We start from the raw sequence: 19,162 nt of genomic DNA on the forward strand, positions 1-19,162 counted from the left end.
AGAGTATTGGGTGCGTCGGAGGAGGGGTACAGGCTTCTCCCGATGCTGCTATCGTGCCACAGACCACCTGGGAGCCTTATTGACATTTCTGTGTTCAGCCGGCAATGCCGATGCCGCGTTCAGCTATGATTAGCCTCGGCCGCACTTAGCTCAACGTTATCATGCAAACACGCTCCGCAACATCTGTTAGCTATGCGTACCGCTACTCCTCTGCTCTCCTGCAATCACAACTGAAACACACGAATCTCACTGAGGAGTGCCTGTCTACTGACGGAAGGCGGCTGAGGTTCTGAGTTTAAAGGCATACCGTGTTATTAATGCCAGGAAATGGGTTAGGAACAGATGGCATGATTTCCAGACCAGTCATGTCAACGGCAAACCTCACAATGACAGGCAGGTCCCTAGTGAATGTCATAGGAACAGGAATCAAGATGACTGCAGGGCTGGACGGAGGCAATGAGGAAGCGAGGGGGTGGGGGTTGGGGGGGCTCAGTTTTCCGGCTGGTAAGCTGGCAGCAGTAGCAAGAAGCACTGGGCAGCATGAAGAAGGTGACTGGCAATGGTTAGCTAGTACTTACCCAATATCTGACTGAAGAGCAACTGCTCCAGGTCTCCCAGCACAGTAACCACCAGCTCGGGGTCCACCTTGAGGTAGGGCTTGCCTTCCCCATCCACCCCCTGTACCTTGCCCATGGGGCCAGGGGGGTCCGTGAGCTTTTTGGTATTGGCATTAGCGTTAGCCTTGCTGGAGAGGATCTCGTCATCCGACTTGCTGTCCTCCACCGGCTCAGGTGCCTTGCTGATGGGCTTGACCTCGGCGTAGGGTCCCCTGGGTATCCGGCTGGGCTTGCCCAACGTAGTAGGGGCGGCCAGCGGGCTGAATGGCTTGGGCTTGCCCTGGAAGAGGGAGTGCTCCGACTTTGAGAGGCTGCGGGACAGCAGACTGGCGCCCGTGCTGCTACCCAAGCCCACCTCCTTGGGCTTGCCCACCTTGAGGTGCGCGCCGGCTGGCTTGCTCATGTCATCGCACCACTTGGGCTCGCTGAGCTGCATCTTCTTCTCGGTGTCAGTAAGTACACACAGGTTCGTCAGCGACTTCTGTTTGCGGAGGCCAGCGGGGACAGGTGGGCGACCCTCAGGGTTGCCCCCACGATACACCCGCAGCTCGCTTCGGGGGGTCGCTGCCGGGATCCCCGTCTTGCCCCGTCTGGCAGCCATGCTGCCCAGCGTCCTCTTGCTCTCCGCCTGGCCGTAGGTCTCGCTGCTCCCCTCCCGCTCTGCCTCAAGTGCTACCTCTCTGCCTTTCAGACTAGCCCCAAGCATCCCTCCTGCGTGGGACCATTTGACAGCATCAGCAGAGCAGGCAGAGAGAAGCCAGAAAGAAGAAAACAATCCAATGGCCCCCGGGGCTCCCCTCTCGCCAGGCCCCTCACCCCACAGAGCAACCCTTGGGGCTGCCTGATGTGCGGGAGGAGCAGCAGTCCACTGAGGTCACGCTAATCCACGGGCCCTGTTTGCTTGTGAAATCCCCACGCTCCCTATCCAGTCAGGCTGCTGCTGCAGCAGCTGCTTCTGAGCCGCCCAGCCTCTGCCTTTTCTCCCTCTCTCTCTGACTCTCTCCCCCTCTCTCTCTCTCATTCGTCCTCTCTGTGTCTCTCCTCCCTCCACCAGCACCTCCCGCTGTTGAATCGCGCGGCGGCCGAATGACAGCGGAGGCAGGACGTAGCTGTGGTCCCACCCCCTCCTCACCCCCCCCCCCCCTCCCGGCTTCCTCTCTCTCTCATTTATAGATGCTTCGCTGTGCCTCGGTACGAAGTGTGAAACCTAAGGGGCCAGCAATAAATTATCAGCCCCTTTACAAAAGTGTATCACCACCCAAGTAGCGTCCTTTTCTCCCTTCCTGCCCCCCTCATTTGTTCCCACCTCAAGTGCCCCTCATATTGACGGAGCCCACAATTATGCACAGCCGGTTTCCCCACATAGAAAATTTCTCCAGTGCTATAACAGGTACTAGAAGAACTTAAGTGTAACATTGATTGCTAATGCTGTGACCGAACAAATCAACCCTCAGCTTTTCAGACAATACATGGATTTGTGAACTTGTTTTCGGTTAATCAGATAACAGAACAATCCTTGTCGAGCTGCATTTCCCTCCACAATTCTTCCCCCTGTCATAACTGTCCGAAATGGTGCTAGCTGACAGAAATGACTGGCGGCGTAAACATCTAACCATGCTGCACCCTCAAGTAAATTCAGCCCCAGCTAAATTCCCTGAGGTGGGGGCAGGGAGGACCCCCCCCCCACCACCACCACCACAATAACGCCTGTCGTGTACAACGTCGGATTGATACGACAGTCGCAGAAACCGCCCCTCAGCTTTGCGTGGGACTCCCTCCCTCCATGCGGACGGACGAACAAGTCACACAAGCAGGTAGATTATAAAACGGCCATCATGTCAAACCTTGAGCATCTGCGTGAGACTGCAAAAAAATTAACACCTTTTAATTTATGCCTCTTAGTTTACTCTGTGCATCTATTCAAAAACTCTTTCCATGAACTTCATGTATGGAACATGAACTCGTATCCAAATCTCCATCGTATCTGGGTAAAAAAAGCTAACAGGATTATTAAATGTGCAAAAAGGAATAAAGAAGCTGGAAACCAGATGATGTGAAGTTTCTGACAGCAAGGTGTTGCTTATTATCGCAGCGATGTGTGTGACTCGTTTTCCTTCTTCACAGGGGATGTTATCAGGCATTTAGATTACATTTGCTGGGTGGTCTGAGATGTGTAGTTTAAACGTAACAAAATAAAACAGCTGTACAAACTAGGCCAGTTGCTACCAATATTATTTTCACGGAAACTCAAACATTGCGAAGAATTTAAAGAAGTGAAATCCTCTGGAACGTGAACTAACATGTTTTAAATCATGTCAAGAAATAGCTTCATGGATTTTGGACGCTTCAGTCTATCAGATCTTCTCATGAGGGCAATAGTCTTAAATTGCACCGCTACAACAGGGGTAAATTAATTTTGTAGCTGTTATTGCCCCAGCCTACATTCAATCTATGACTTCTGATTGGGATTCACAGGTGAATCCATGGTCCACATGTTCTATTCTCTGTAGAGGAGAGCGTGAAGTCTTCATGAGATACAAACACTGTGTGCCGGTACCATTCCATGAGCAGAATTAGGGGAGTGCCATGAGTACAGTTACATCCAGATTGGGATTTGTGTACTACTGCAGTAAACGCAGGCGGAGAACATTACTGCCACGGAAGAGTGAAAAAAACAATATCAGCTGTGTCTTTATTCAGTGTACAGACGTTACGACCAGTATTCAAAAGAGAGGGGAATTTAAATATGTACATATACATATAACCAAGACACACTCAACAAGACCACGGATATGCAAAACACGCCAGATTTCAACTGGGCATAGCTCTGTTAAAAATGCGACCACGAAACGATGCTGCGTTCTCATTGTCAGATCATCATTTAATGTTTTTTTTTTGGCATGGTTTGCTTTCATTTCCATGTGAGATCGTTAGTCCTGAAGGCTTCTTCCATGACTGGATTGGAGCTCTGAGGTCTAGCAGAGTGGACATGATCAGTACCGGTGTCTGACCCAGTGGTATTACCAATGCCATCCTGGGCTGAGCATTTAGGTATTAAGGGTAGGCACCAGTGTTCAGTCTACTGGGGAGGCAGACGACCCGTAGACACGCCCTTGGTACGACCGCATTGCCATTGGCCGACTTCCCTCAATACAAGGACCATTCAAATACTCGCCAACCAGGGTCATCTCAAATTGAGTCATAGCCATTAAGAGAGGGGGGGACCCCACTAGAGTTCCCCCAATGACTTTCATTGACCGGGGGGGTGGTTCATCTAGCGGGGAGGGGGTCCCAATCGATCACACTGTCAGGATTAAATTGTGTTTTGGGCCGCCAATTCGGTATCCCTGTTCCACAGCATCCCAGGGAGCCAGTAGCAGGGGTTAAAGTTCTCAGCTGGATACTTACAGCAATTAGCCACTTTGTTTATTCACTAGCGTCGCCCGTATGATTCGGGAGGGATTTGGGTGCTGTGCTAGAGTCCACAGGCTGGCCTTTCTACACAGAAATGACTTTCATAAACCTCGACAGTTACCTGCCTGTCCAGTTCACCTAAGCACAGAGCTTGAGAAGGTTTGAATGCGGCTCCCTGTTTACCTCCACTGTTTACACCTCTGAAAGACGTTGAAAGTACCGACCGCAAATCACATTCAATTCCCTGCAAGACTCACAGGCTGGATGGGTCCCCTCAGTTCGTAAAAACCACATCAAGTCAAGTTCAGGCTAATCATTTCTTTGGGGCATTTTCACAGAAAGTACATGTCTTTCTGAAAGTCACGAGACAACATTTTCACGTCCTCAGAAACCTAAATCCAATCCATTTTGTGCGCAGTGCTTAAGGAGTTCCGTTCACAAGGTTGAGCCGTGCAACAGTCAGTCATATCGAGTGAGAGAGTGACTAATTCTACACCAGCGTCACACCCTCTGACTACAGGTCACCCAGAAGGATCCGCACACAAGAGGGGGGAAGCTGTGCTTTCCTGAGAAGGATATCCTGCGCGCTCTACGTTCTCCCAGAACCTTTCACGACTCCGTTCGGACCACAGTGGGAGTTTCTATGGACTGGCTGGGTGGATTTAGAGACTGGATTTCCTGCTCCCTGTCCGTGATTATGTCATCCGCTAAAGCGGCCCAGGTCAGCAAGTGCTGGTTCATACATCACGTGGATCCCCCGTTGCAATCTTCTGGATTCAGCCTTCTCCTCTGTAAGATGATCGGCGTTTCATCACGCCTTCATTTGGGACAAGCAACCTCATCTGCAGCTTGTCTGGACTGAAAAATTGGCCTGAAGGCTCGTAAGTCATACGCAGAAACACGGCTTGGCTGAGTCTGGAACAGTCATTCCCAGGCCGTTTGCAAAACACTTCCCGACAAATATTTACAGAGTTTTCCACATTCCTCCAGAGAAGCACCCTCAGCCGTACTGAGCAATCAAGCCCTTGTGAGAGTATCTGGTCTGAACACGTTTCCTTGCAACTCATTGATTGGAAAAACCTGTTATTTTGCCCGTGAGCAGTGCATACGCCGCATCGTAACTAAAGGCCTCGCTCCTGACTTTTACCATGACTTCCACCTCCTCCAAACGGACGACAGTTTTTATGCAACTAGATTTATGCAACCAGATTTATGCAACCACATTTATGCAAACAGAAACATGCTTGGTGATGAATTTTACTAAGTGTATTCTGACCATGTTTGTCAGTCAGGCTTTCTCAGTTTATCAGCAACCCTCCCCCCAGCATGTCATAATTCTCTCACCACCACCACCCCCCCCCCAAACTAACAGCAGTTAATATTGTTCTTGATGTTTAAAGAAAGAACCTCTGCTCTGAAAGTAAGAAACGCTGCAATATTGCAGAGTTCCTCCTTTGCGCTTCTGTTTAATACTTATAAATAAAGCTGCGTTTAAGCTAAAAATGTCCAGACAAACCTCGCTCTAGCTTAGCTGACCCCTTCCCACCCAGGAGATTTATGCTCGTCTTTGGCTCTGTGGGTTCCAAATAAAAGATCTGAATATAGACGACAGCCCTCCAGACGGCCGTGTTACGTCCTATTTCCAGCCTCCAGAGTCACACCTATTTTCACAGAGATGGCCACTGCTGAGGCAGAGGCGGCTGTAAATCGGTGAAGATCTCCACAGCTTTTCAAAAAGAGAGGCTGGATCATCCTTTGGAAGCAGGTACAGCATTCAGGAAGGAAACAAGTTGTGCTAGAAGCAAGGATGGGTTAAGGGCCATAGCCAGCACTGTGTAGCTAGGTAGCTAAGTGATATTCCCACATAGAGTAGGGCGCTTACAGTGTGAAGCGGTTTAGCTTTAATCTGGGTGAGAGCAGCATTATGTTTACTGCAGTAGCCTCAGTTTACAGAATAGCCGTGAAAATGACGGACCTCCTCTGGCTTGTAAACGTGCGGTTTCACTCTTTCCAGACGGCCCCTTAGCCCAGCATCACTTTTATGCGATATGCCTCATACACACACCTCCCAGGAGTTTCCCAGAATGCTCTGCTGCCACACTGCTCTCCATGGTAACGGCACGGTGCGCCAGACACTCGTCCTGTCCCTATCACCCAAGCAACAGGCAACATCATGTGACATTTGCCAGGTTTTTACTCTAGAACATCTGCCGTGTGTGTTTGATAGTATACAGTGAGGCCACACTTGGGGTTGATTAAAATACTTTCTTACTGGCTTGTGTCTGTTTTATTCGACTTTGAGAGGAGCCTCTTATTTTATTTCTGTAGGGAATGTCAGTAGCAGTTAGCATGCTACCACATCTGCCTGAATGGAATAGAGATTGAAGGAGCACATTTAACGGGTGATTTTGTCCGTCTAGCTCCCTCTAGGTGTAGGCTGGTGTTACTGACACTGTATGAGCTGATAGTATTCTCTATTGCAGGGGTGCCCAACTCCAGTCCTGGGGGGCCGGAGCCCTGTGTAGCTTAGTTCTTTCCCTGTTCCACCATGAATGATTCAGCTCAAGAGCTGTGTGGTAATTAGCACAAGGAGTTGAATCAGGTATGTTAAATGAGGGGAAACCCAAAAATGTGCAGGGCTCCGGCCCCCCAGGACGGGAGTTGGGCTCCCCTGCCCTACTGTGTCCATGACCTGCCCTACTGATTCACTTCTGACTGTGACAGTGACACATATCAGTGTCATGGTGTTTGTATCAGCAGTCACTTTGGGACAATGTAGCCCAAGAGCTTTGATGTTTAACGAAACTACAAATCCCTATTCAGTCAGACACAAAAAGAATGAAATGGAATGACTCTCCAGGACTGCTAGCACGTCTTAGCATAGCTTAGCTTATTGAATTCCCACCTCAGGAAATATTTTAATATTATTGCATGGACTGTTTGCTTCACTGTGGCTTTTACTCAGCACCTGTAATGCAGACATATAGGCACGCCTTTCGCCAGGCTAATTAAATACAATGAACAGAATTTAATTAAAAAGCCTTGGTAATATAGCACTGGACTACAGATAACATGCAGTTTGATTCATCATTCAGGAAAATCCAGTGAATTGTGCTCAAGCTTTAGTCTTCGGTTCCGTTAACGTTTCGCTCTCCTATGCAAATGAAAAGCCGGAGCTCATCACCAATGGCAGCGTGTTTGTTTTTCAGCCATTTACCTATTTGAATATTTTTACATTTTCAGATCACAGGCTGACTGTCATTGAGTGTTGCTGACGTGTGATATTGTAACGGACAGTGGGAATGCTGTAATGGCCACTCCAGGGCAGGGACACCTGGGACAGGATGCCATCCTCAGTAAAGAGCAAGAAAGTGGCACTGCGATGCATTGTTTGAGGGCGCCCTACTCCAGTGTTTCCCAACTCTGTCGTTGGAGACCCCCCAGTAGTTTTTGTGGGAGCTGGTAAGGAGCAAAAATGTGAACTGTATGCCAGGGAGATTAACTGTCAGAAAAAAGGGTACAGCAGTAGTACAGTTTTGTTTTGCCCGAAGTACAAACAACATTAATGCACCCTCCTTCCTCAGAATCCATTTCTGTACCTTAAGAGGTACATTTACCTACAGCTAGGGTACAAATCACAGAACCTTGATTGTACAGCCGCAGTGACCAGTAATGGTACCCTCAAAAGTACAAATTGGTATTTTTTTCTGGCAGTGGGGTAGGGAGCAGAATTATGGACTTTCTGTGGACTGGACTGAGAAACACTGCCATACACTGTTTACTGTTAATCTTGAAAAATTTCCAGGACCACACTCTTCATGAATAACCTGTGAGCCTAACCTAATTAGAGAATAAGGTTAGGGGATCACCTTCTCATTCATCAGGGCTCATTCTGTATTTGTCTTGCCTTGCACATCTCTACCTTAAAGTTGGGGGTGGGGGTGGGGCATGTGGAGGGGGAGACCACGCAGCTGTGTGGGACCCTTGAAAGCGCCAGGTGATGTCTAGGACCTCACAGCAGCTGCAGCAGCCGTCGGCCAAGCAGAGACTCAAATGGCGAGAGCGGAACCAATTATGATTTTGGAAGCGGGGGGGGGGTCTCCGAGTGTTCTGCGGGGAGACCGTTGGATCAGTTTCGGTGTGTTTGTGAGCCCATGTGTCTGTTAAAAAAAAACTGGGTTCTGGACGTCTGTTACAGGCACAAAAAAAGGTGTTAATTAAAGGCAGCAACATTGATTCAAAGTGACTGAAGCTGAACACAGGCTTGGAAATATCTTTAGGGCATTATATGCATTTTTATCCTGCCATATGCTGAGCATTTCTGTAATACCGGTGGCATAATCATCTATAAGCCGTATACAAGTGCTTATGCTGAGTCCCAGAATGATCTGCAGCTCTGGCCAGAAAGCTTGGATGAAAGCAGGCTGGCCTCAGCCGCTGACCAGTCATGCAAAACCTCTCATTCATCCATATCCTGGAGGGAGACGCAGCAGCACCCACTACCCATGTGATTCTGGCTTTATTTGATCATTGTCTCTGTGTCCATATGTTTGTTTTAAAGCCGGATAGCCAGACATGCTATATATATATATGCTGTATATACAGTTCCAGTCAAAAGTTTGGACACGCCTACCCATAGAAAGGTTTCTTTGTACTGTTCTCCACATTTTAGAATAATTGAAAGGACATTAAAACTATAAAACCTAAAAAAAAAATAATAATAACAATGTGTTGGGGAGGGGGGATCAGCTCTGATGATTGGGACTCAGAAGGTTGCCAGTTCCAATCCCTGGGTCGGGAGAGCGATCACACCATTGGGCCCTTAACCTCAATTGCTCCAGGGACTGGCTGAACCTACTGTCTCCTCTACACCAGTTCCATGAGGTGGCCTCCTGAGATGCTTTTCCAACCGTCCTGAAGGAGGTCCACATACGCTGAGCTCTCATTGGCCACGTTTCCTTTACTCTCTGGTCAAACTCCTCCAAAACCATCTCTACTGTGTTTAGGTCAGGTGGCCGGTCATGTGATGCAACACCTTCCTTTATATACAGTGCAGTGCAAAAGTCTTAGGCAGTCAAAAGAAATGTTTAAGGCTATTTGTCTGGGTAGTAAGTGCACTTGTGCTCAGAGCAAAAAACACAATTTAGCATTATAGCTTGTAAAAAGTAAGAGAGACACAACAAAAACTAGTAAGCATCTCTCCTGTTCTCAAAAAAGTTGCATTTATCGAGTTGGGTGGTTAGATGAACAGCGCTTCAGTTCCCAAAACTCTCCTCAGGGGCGCCCCAGCCGTTCCGTGTATTTATTACATTTCACGTCTAGCTCACTTAATAGATTAGTTAAAAAAGTCTTTTTTTATTCATTAGCTATAGGAGGTGCACTAGTGTTCGAGTGAAAAAGTACATGAGTGTATTGGATGGGTGCTGCAAACACTGGGGTGGCAGAGGGTTTAAAGTGGCGAAGCTGACACACTATAACAGACATAATACCATAGTTTTACACCAACATGAAGATCATTTAAACATCATTTTCTTTCACTGCCCATGACTTTTGCACTGTACTGTATACACACACAGAACAGTGTACATATACTGCATCCATATCGCACAGTATTCCATAGGCTATACATTCTTTTTTGATACATTCTGTCTATACACATCATTTATACCACACCGTGTACTGTACTGTATTGTTTATCACACATATACATATTGTATAGCTGTTTCAAGTACTTTAATGCTATTTTGCATTTTCATATTAGCTGCCAAACTGAATTTCATTGTCTGCATATATGTACATCTTAGCTTTGGGGCCTTTGGCTAGGCGAGGACCCCCACTAGTGGGTTAGCTTTTATATCCCCTGACATTCTGGCACCTTACGAGTCAGCTGTCCATTGTTCCCCCACAGTGGGCAAACGTCAGCGCCCTTTACAGCCCAAATATCACCAGGTCAGTAGGAGCATATTAGTCTGCGGAGTAAATGACAAAGGCCATTTAAAAAGGGTCTCGACAGGGAGGCTTTGACCTGCGACAAACTGCCAAGCGAAATTAATTCATCGCATCACAATGGCCATCGTGACTCACGCAAAACCATGCATAGACAGCAGAGCACCTGAGAGGCAGTGAATGGGAAGGACAGATTTACTGGGAAGTGCAGTTTCCCTGCCGGGCTGGATTTGAAATGCTCTGCGACTGGGTCAGCCCAGTAAGATGCAGTGGGCGGCAGCACTGCAAATCCAATCACACAGCACTTCGGGGAAAACATAAATGTATCATTAGACATTAAAGCCACAATAAGGCATGATCCACTTTCCAACTGTTCAACAGTTTGACTGCTACTTTGAGGCTTCTGAACGCTTTGAATAAATACATCCTACAAAGACTTTTGATGTAAACGTGACCCCTCCCACGTGCAAGTTTATTAGAAACAGTTGGCGATGTCATCACTATTACATCAACCTACAGGGGTTACTGTTTTCAACAAGCACCTGCTCTCCCAATCTCTTATCTGTGATTATGCAGGGTTATACATCAACTACTCAGCCTCAGGGTTAACTAGCACTCAAGGCTAACAAGCACTCAGGGATAACTACAACTACACTGTTTGTTAGCATTGTGGCAAATTTCAACAGAATTACTATTATTATACAGGTTGTACAATTACTTTTTTAGCAATTGTTCAATATACTGACTTTATTTAAACATTAATATTGTGTAGAATCTGCTGGTTAAGATTTATGTATATTTTACTTATTTCAATTTGGAGTAATTTGATTGGACAAAGGGGGCAACCAGGAAGCAGGAAGTTTTAGTTGGTGTGTTTTTAAAACCTATGCAAGATGCTCAATAAATGATTGGAGTTATATGGAGACACTCCATCCACCTATCGGTTAACCCACAACTTAAACTGCTCGTTAAACCGGTCTACCAACTGCCTGTCCTGTATAGATCCACATTTACATGAATGAGCTTGTGAAGCCTCTCATCTAGATTAATGGCATTTTGTCAGTCTGAACCCAGACAGGTTTGTACTGTATGTGTAAATCCATTATTTGTGGTGAATGAAGAAGGATTTTACTCCCATATTCACAGTGATATTATAGTTTACTGACCATTATCTCTCTTGTCATAAGACAAATTTTACTATCCCTTTAACCAGGTACTATAGATTAAGGTACAGATATGTTTGTTACAGCCATGGAAATAATTCAGAGACCACAGTACAAGTTTGTTCCACTCATTTCTCAATTTATGGGTGTTTGTATGTGAATAGTATATATTTCTTTTGCAAGCTACAGCTTACTTCATCCCTGTTTTTTCATTAATGAAGGGCTTCTTCCTTGCTTTATGGAACTTTAGTCCTGCTTCTAGAAGCCTGTTACACTGTCCTAGCAGTGCTCCTCACACCTGTACTTAATGTTTCCCAATCCTGCTGAAGGTCACTCGATGTCATCCTACAATTCATGAGAAACTGTCATATCGTGCAATTATAATGTCACTTCCACCCTGGTTTCTGGTCGTTCCCAGTGTCTCCTGCTTCGCCTTATTCTTGTGTACTGCTGTCTTAGAAATTTTGAACCAGGAAGCAACCTGCTGCTCAGCGTAGCCTCCTGCCAGCAGAACCACAATTACACCATGATTTAAAAATGCAGATTTGCTTTATAATATAGAGTGGTCAACACCGATGCCATTTCAATCACCAAAACATAATTTTTTGAAGACTGTGGGAGTTCAGGATCAGTATTATAATCTTTATGACTGCTTTTAGGTCAGCCCAGAGTGTTATCATATCCAGTAAACTAACCTACAACTATACTTTGTAGACTATCAGCGAGCCACCTCATTGAGTTGCACGTCACACTCCCCACAGTGGTCCGTCCTGACATACTCACCTCAAATTAATATAACATTAAAATCAACTATATACATTCACCATTATAACTTACAAAACGAACATATTAATTACTGTGACAAACTTCAACAAAGATAACCGTGAACATTCATAACTAAACCAAAGAGCCCCCTGAGGCTCATGGGAGTCCAAACACGAACCAATCCTGACCCAGTCATTCCAGAACAGGACATGTAGCAGCCTCTACAATACGAATGGAGCGGTAGGGTTACTGCTTCTGTATCAACAAATAGGAGAAACCGAATGTAATGAGTAGGTCCTGCCTTATCCAGCACAGGGAGGCTCAGTGGGAAATACTGTGACATCCCAGCACCAAGGTCACAGGTTCGAATGTGTGTTTGGGCTTCGCATCTTATGTCTTTTTCCAGCTACTCTGGCTGCATCCGCAGTCCAAAGAGATTCTGCATTTAAGCAGACGGGTGTCTTCATTTCGCCCAGAGTCTGTAATTTATGTGTGTAGTGACCAGAGGCTGGAAAACAGATGGATCAATCAAAATGAATCACCTGCATTGTGATTAAACAGAATCGACGAAAATCACGCAGCTGCTGCTCGAAATCGGCAACATGAAAATAGAAGGAAGTTCTCACTCTTGCTTCCCTGTTTTTGTTTCAATGATTAATTGGAAGTTAATAATTAATTACCTTGTTTGCCTTTTTGTCTGCCTAACTGTAATACTGCACTAGCGTAGAATAGTGTGTTCTACTCTCACACACTCTCAGTCCCCTTAGGTTACATATATCACTGCTGAACTAACTAAAGACATAGTGTATATAGAAGTTCTTAAATGTTTAAGTACCATTATATTTTGTTGTTGTAGACATAGAATAATACAGGGAAGCTTTGTGGGAGGAATTTGTTAAATGATTAGACAGAGGGGAAGTCAAAAACAAACAGGCAATAGCCATAGAGATAAAAAAGATCAGCATTAAGAACCATGTAAGATAATGCGTACGTGTGTGTGTGTGTGTGTGTGTGTGTGTGTGTGTTTCAGTTTGCATAGATCACATTTGGGGATCGAAATGTCCCCAAAGTGCGGTAAAACCTGAAACTTACTTTTGGATAACCTCAGTTTTATAAAAAAAAAAAAGTCTGTGAATACAACCAAAAAAGTAAAGATGTCAAAGGATCTTGTATTTTGGTTGATTACTTATGGTTAAGGTTAGAGATGGGTAGAGTTTAAGGGTGTCGTGACTGGGATTAGGGTTTTTCCCATAGAAATGAATGGACGGTTCCCATTTAGATAGGCAGACCAACGCACGTGTGTGTGTGTGTGTTTACATATAAATGTATGTATATTACCAGCAATGATATTGTGATAAAGTAGCAGTAAGAATACTGTATAATACTATACTATAAAATACATCTAAATATTATTAGCAGAAGGAACACAAAGAGTATCACAGATTGCGTGGGTTGGTAAACGACCCTGACCAGCGCAGGCCGTCCCAAAAGCTGTGGATGTGTCGGTTCTGACTGTGCCGGACCACCCCGACAGCCGGCGAAACCTGACCTGCCGATCAAGTGGAGCAGCCGTCTGTCCCGTGTCTGCCTGCTGACCGGCAGCCCGGACGGGCTTTGGGGGGGGGGACACACTCCACTGCATACACATATGTGCACGCTGCTTCGGAATTATCATTGTACAGTATAATGACGCAATTTCAAACAGACACAACTGGGAAAATGAGTATTTTATGTTAATAAACCACTTAAAAAGTGCGCAAAAATTATAAATCTGTAATATTTTGGTCTTTTAAAATGTAAATCGCAACTCAAGTACAAGAATCTAGGCTTGTAAAATGTTTCATCGGTTTACATGCACAAAGCATGTATTTGTGTGGAACATAAAGACGATGTTTGAGATAAGACTGACTTGGGGGTGGCAGCTTTGGGGGTGTGTTCAGGTTTGCATGAACGGGGGAGTGATTTAATCACTATTTTTTTGTGGCTGATTTCCCCAGGATATTAGGCATGAAAGGCACTTGGAAACCTGTCAGCGAGTCTCAGTGTTCATGTGTCACTCGCCGCCTTTTTCCCGAGCTTTTGTGGAGTGTGAGTGCCGTCTGTAATCCGCACGGACGGAATAAAGGGTTTCTGTCTGCCTGTTCACGACAGCAACACGCTGACAGAGTAACGGCCCCTCGCTTGTGCGTCACTTTGGACAGAAGTGCCTGCTAAATAAATAATTGTAAATGTCAAACCGGCAGTCAGAGAGGCACCTCCAGTGTCGTCCATATTTAAATATTTTCAAATGATGTGTTTTAATTGTGTCTTGTAACAAAGGAAGACCTGATGAATAGGTCACATATGTTAACTGGTGTCTTTCTAGCTTCCTGTCCAGTGCACCCAGCACCCACGACCCCGACCAAGTCAGAAGATGGACGAGTCCTTTCAGAGGAAGAACGCACAGGCATTTGGAAGAAGTTAGCGTTGAGCAGATATCAGTCACTGTTAACTCTCTCCGTCCGACATGGCTTGATAAGTTTGCTTTTGACAAGATCGTTCCCTCATCAGCTGAAGTCCCAGAAATACTGGATCATTGTGAAGAGGGCAGGGCAGCTATGGGCTGTATGTCTGGCTTTACCACATGCCTTCAGCTTCAGCTTACAGCTTCTTTGCTGTTCCTGCATCTGTCTCGACATCCTCTTCCTCCTCAGTTAATAGCCTGCTGCTCCCTCCTTTGCCCATGGCTATAATTACAGCGATTAGCACACCTGTGTTCAGCTCGGTATGCTGCACCGTGGATGGAATGATCTGGGGTCTGTTCTGGCTGCTAATTCCCCCCCCATGCCTGTTAGCAGAGTGGGTCGCGAGCTGATTCCTTCGGACAAACTGAAGTGGCAAAATCGTCATCAGCATTGCACCATCCGCACAACATCCGTCTATCCAACTATCCACCCATCCATGCTTTCCATCCGTCCATCTTTCATAAAAGCTTCACCAAAGCAGAGTCACAGTCAGCCTGGAGCCTTGGAAGATGGACGGCGCCCTTCTAAGTTTTGGAGATATAAGTGAAATATCGCGATATGAAAGTTTAAGCGAAAGCAGGACAAGGTCAGTAAAGAGAAAGACGAGTGGCTTGTGACAGCAAAACGTTCACACTCTTTCTGGCTCTAAATCTCAAAGGGAAATGATTCAGACAGAAACTAAGAGCTGGAGGGCTGCCTCTCCACCTTGGCCTGACCATTCACATATGACTACTAACGGATTTCACCCTGCATATCCGGAATGGGAGGAATGCATTTGTCTGGATGACCGAAAGTTCAATGTGGGGGTGGTGTGGAAACTGTGCCTAGAACACCTGCATGCACTATATCCCCCCAGATTAAGGGCTCCGGTCAAACCTGAATATCTGCCGTGGGAAATCACTATGTTTGGGTTTGTAAGATTCCCTGCGTGCTTTCACTGGGAGTTGCTGGAAAACCAGGAGTGTGTGTGATCACATCTCAGACTGCAGGCTGACGCAAGTCTTAATCTAATGCCTACCTAGGACAGATTAAGACAGTCATGATTACTGCAGACCTTCTCTGAGCGAGCCGGTCGCCCTCCGACAGTCCAAGAGCCACACACAGTCATGTTGGTCAGAGAGAAGTTGACAGGGTGCATTAGTCCACTACTGGAACAATTGCTCCCTCCCACAGCCCTCCCTGAAAGCTTAGGGGAATAAAACCACACACCCCCGTCTAATGGCACCCTATTTCAACTCTGCAGTGGACAATCTAAAGGTCTATAGAAGGAGCAGTGAGTCAGCAATGATATAAAACTGGAAGGATGGTCAGTGTTTCCCAACCTTCCTTGGGGACCCCAAGATTTTTGCTCCCTTGGAGCTGGAAGGGAGCAAAAATGTGAACCGTCTGGGTGTCCCTGAGAACTGGGTTGAGAAAATCTCTTCTACCGTGTTCAATGAACATGGTAAACTGTAACTATCCCTAACTTAAGATAAAAGTGAGAAGCTATGATCTAAAACTTCCATTTGCCTTCTCTCCTTTGCACTATAACATATCTAAGAAAAATCTTAACTACCGTCATCTAAGGGAGGCCCAAAGCTCCATCTTCCAAGTGCTTCATTTGAGCACTTCAAATTGCAGTGCTTTTTGGGTTTTTCCAGCCTGCTGCACACCCAAGCTTCGTGTTTAACGTCCAGGAGGACAGTGTGGAAGAGCAGCCGCAGACTCGTGCAGCCATCTTACCCATGGAGAGGTCCTCGCAGCAAACCTCCATGGAGTCAGAGGAGAAGTCACTCAGGTCCTCCAGAGACGAGGTATCATTGTCCTGCTGTGCCTGCAGTCTAGAGGAGACAACCGCTGGCTTCCTTAGTAGCAGCATAAACCGATGTTTTGAAATGTAGCTTTATTTTCCATTGGTGCAATTTGTGCAAGTACATTGAAAAGTGTTTTCGCACTTTAAGACACACACAAACAAGGGGGAGAGTTAGAACTCTATTCAGTACCCCTGTGGTATTTTTTCAGGGCATTAATCAAGGGCTCCATGGAGATGTGGCAATACTGCTGAGCATGGGATTTGAACTAGCAACCTTCTGATCACAAATACACAGGCCCAACCCACTGGGCCACACACTGACCCCAAGCTTTGCTGTATTCTAGGACGCATCTCAACAAGAGGGGAAACAGGAACAAATTAGGGTCGATTAAGAAGGAACCGGAGAGGAAGGAAGGGCTTATGAGGTTACAAGCCAAACAAGAAATGGTGGAGTACTGTTTTTAGTTTGGATAACTTTGGCAGTCATTAATTCAGCCCTTTGATACTGTGAATAATGCCCCATTGATCGTCACATAATAGCTGCTGCCTGTAATTTACTTATAAATGTCGTCTCAGCTAGAATTAAGGGCGTGAATATGGATGGTGACAGGCTTCCTTAATGCCTCAATGTTCTTCAGGGTTCCACACTGACTGTTTTTTTTATTTACCCTGATTATAAATGAGCAACTGGACTGAATACGTAGCTTTCATTAATAACTTGGAAGTTACCGATTTTTATACAAGGCAGCTCTACAGAGATGTTTGTGTGTTTCTCAGGCCTCTCACGAGTTTGAACTGTTAATCACCTTCGCCATAAGTGAACACTAGTAATAAGTTTAAAGCCAACATATGTGGCATAAACTCTAAACACAGCCTTACACATGTAAAGCAACCCCAGCTAACAATTTTTCGTTCTAGGAACATTTACCCGACATTTGCACACACAGAACAAGAGACTAGATACAATAGCAGCCTCTGGAGATGTGAGGTGGTGCGGCTGTTCATTGTGGTCATGTGTAACGTTCTTTTAAAAAGTATTTAACTCCTGTTTTAGAGCCAGCTTCACATGAAATATGACAGCACTTTATGTCACTCTGACACTGAAGAGTCAGTCTTATAACCTTTTATGTCACTTGAAAGAAAATAGTGTCATAACACAAATTTATGTCAGCATAACCCTTTGACACAGGTAATATGTCAACTTGACACACGAGTTGTCAATGACAGCTACAAAAGTTGGAATGAACCTTTAAAAGTGATTTTGTATGTTATGCCGACTGTCATGAAGGGCTTATGTAGGTGTCTTAGCCTTATGAAGACCCTTAAGTAAAGTGTTACTGCTAAAATGTACCCTGGGATCACTTTATACTACAGACACGATAGCATTTCTAGAACAAAAAATTATTAGCTGGGACATGACGACCAGGCTTTATAGTTTTGGGTGACATGCTCAGGGAGGCATGGAACTGAAGAGCAGAGACACTCACCTGTACCTGAAGGGCGCAATGGCGGCCATGTTGACACCTGGCACTGTCTTCCCCTCAGGCGGCTTGTCACGCTGCTCTTTGGCAGGCATGGGCGCGGGCTTGGGTGTGGCGGGGGACAGAGCTTCGGGGGTCTCCATCTCCTCGTCAGACAGGCTGCCGGCCTTGCCTCGCTCCAGGCTCAGTTTGGACCTCTGAGGAGCACCAAGTCCGTACGAAGGGAGGCCACACAGCAGGTTGGCATTGTTGAGTTTGTACGGGTAGAGGGCCTGCTCTCTGTCCTGGCCTGACGGGCCTCCTTTCTCCTCTGCGGCAGGCTCTTTGCTCCCCGGGTGCTCCGTGTTGTCTAGCCTCCTCTGCTGGGCTCTGGTGGCACCGGCGGACCGGTTCCTGTTCCCGTTACGTCTCAGCTCTCGGAGGGCCTCCAGGGAACACGCCCCCTGCGGTGCGTCCATGGTGTCCTTGGAGCGCGGCACCACCTTGCGGGAGATGCTGGGACTGCTGTAGGCCGAGCGGGTGCCGTCGCACCGCAGAGCAGCGCAGGTAGCCTTGGAGGAAGCATGGGCCAGGGGGATGCTGCTCCTCTGCAGAAGAAGCTGATTCCTCAGTGTCGTGTCTCTGAGCAGGTCACGGGAAGCAGTAGATATAGACGAGGAGGAAGTCAGGGAGTTCTTGGCTGGGAGAGGGATCTGCGTGGAGGGGTGTGGGAGACCCCCGCCCAGGTGTTGGGGGTCTGGCTTGGGGGAGGGCAGCATACTCCGCGGTGTGGGGATGCCGGAGCCCACTTGGTTCCTGGGAACTGACTTCACATGGATTCCTCCACTCATGGTCAAGGAGACTCAGTCACAGAGCTTCTGGAAAGAGGAGCTGTGATGTCACTTCCTGGTCATATTATGACAAACTGCTTAAGAAAACAACCCACACCAGATCACACCGTCCACCGAGATGATATCATTGATCTGCTCACCACCTTGTGTTTGCAGCACAGCTCAGAAACCATCAACTGCACACACAAAGCTTTATGGAATATTAATTCCTTTGAAAAGGGAGAATATAATGTTTAATGTAGCACACACTTTTACATTTGTTTTGAGAAGGTGGAAGTCGTTTAGTGAAATCATCCTGTCAACTTGGGATTTGAACTAGCGACCTTCTGATCACAACCGCAGCACCCTGAGCCACATGCCACATGGCCCATATGGATCACATGACTGTTTAGCCCTAGGACATAAATAACAGATGAGTAAATTATATTAAACCAAAATGCAGGCCAGGAAAAGCAAATGCTCTGTCTGCTTGCCGTTCACATCATCCAAGAGACAAAAAAAGTCTGATTTTCCAAGCTGTTTTGCGTTCGGCTCGTGGAAACGAGCTCGCAGTATTTCACAAGGGGGACACAAAGTGTTTGTATCATGTGGATTGAGATCTTAATGTTTGTAATGTGCACCCAAAAAAAAAACACCAGCACATCAATATA

The 19,162-nt window shown here is 46.3% G+C and overlaps 1 protein-coding gene across 1 annotated transcript in view; it reads right to left on the minus strand.

The window, feature by feature from the left end:
- Positions 1 to 19,162, minus strand: part of LOC125713515 (neuron navigator 1-like) — a 123,729-nt gene that overhangs the window by 87,937 nt on the left and 16,630 nt on the right. Inside the window, 3 exon segments of the mRNA XM_048984717.1 lie at positions 579 to 1,328; positions 16,132 to 16,229; positions 17,689 to 18,539. Coding sequence (XP_048840674.1) covers positions 579 to 1,328; positions 16,132 to 16,229; positions 17,689 to 18,512 — 1,672 coding nt within the window. The 5' untranslated portion in view covers positions 18,513 to 18,539.

The sequence above is a fragment of the Brienomyrus brachyistius genome, chromosome 18, assembly GCF_023856365.1.
Source record: "Brienomyrus brachyistius isolate T26 chromosome 18, BBRACH_0.4, whole genome shotgun sequence".
Taxonomy (NCBI): Eukaryota; Metazoa; Chordata; class Actinopteri; order Osteoglossiformes; family Mormyridae; genus Brienomyrus; species Brienomyrus brachyistius.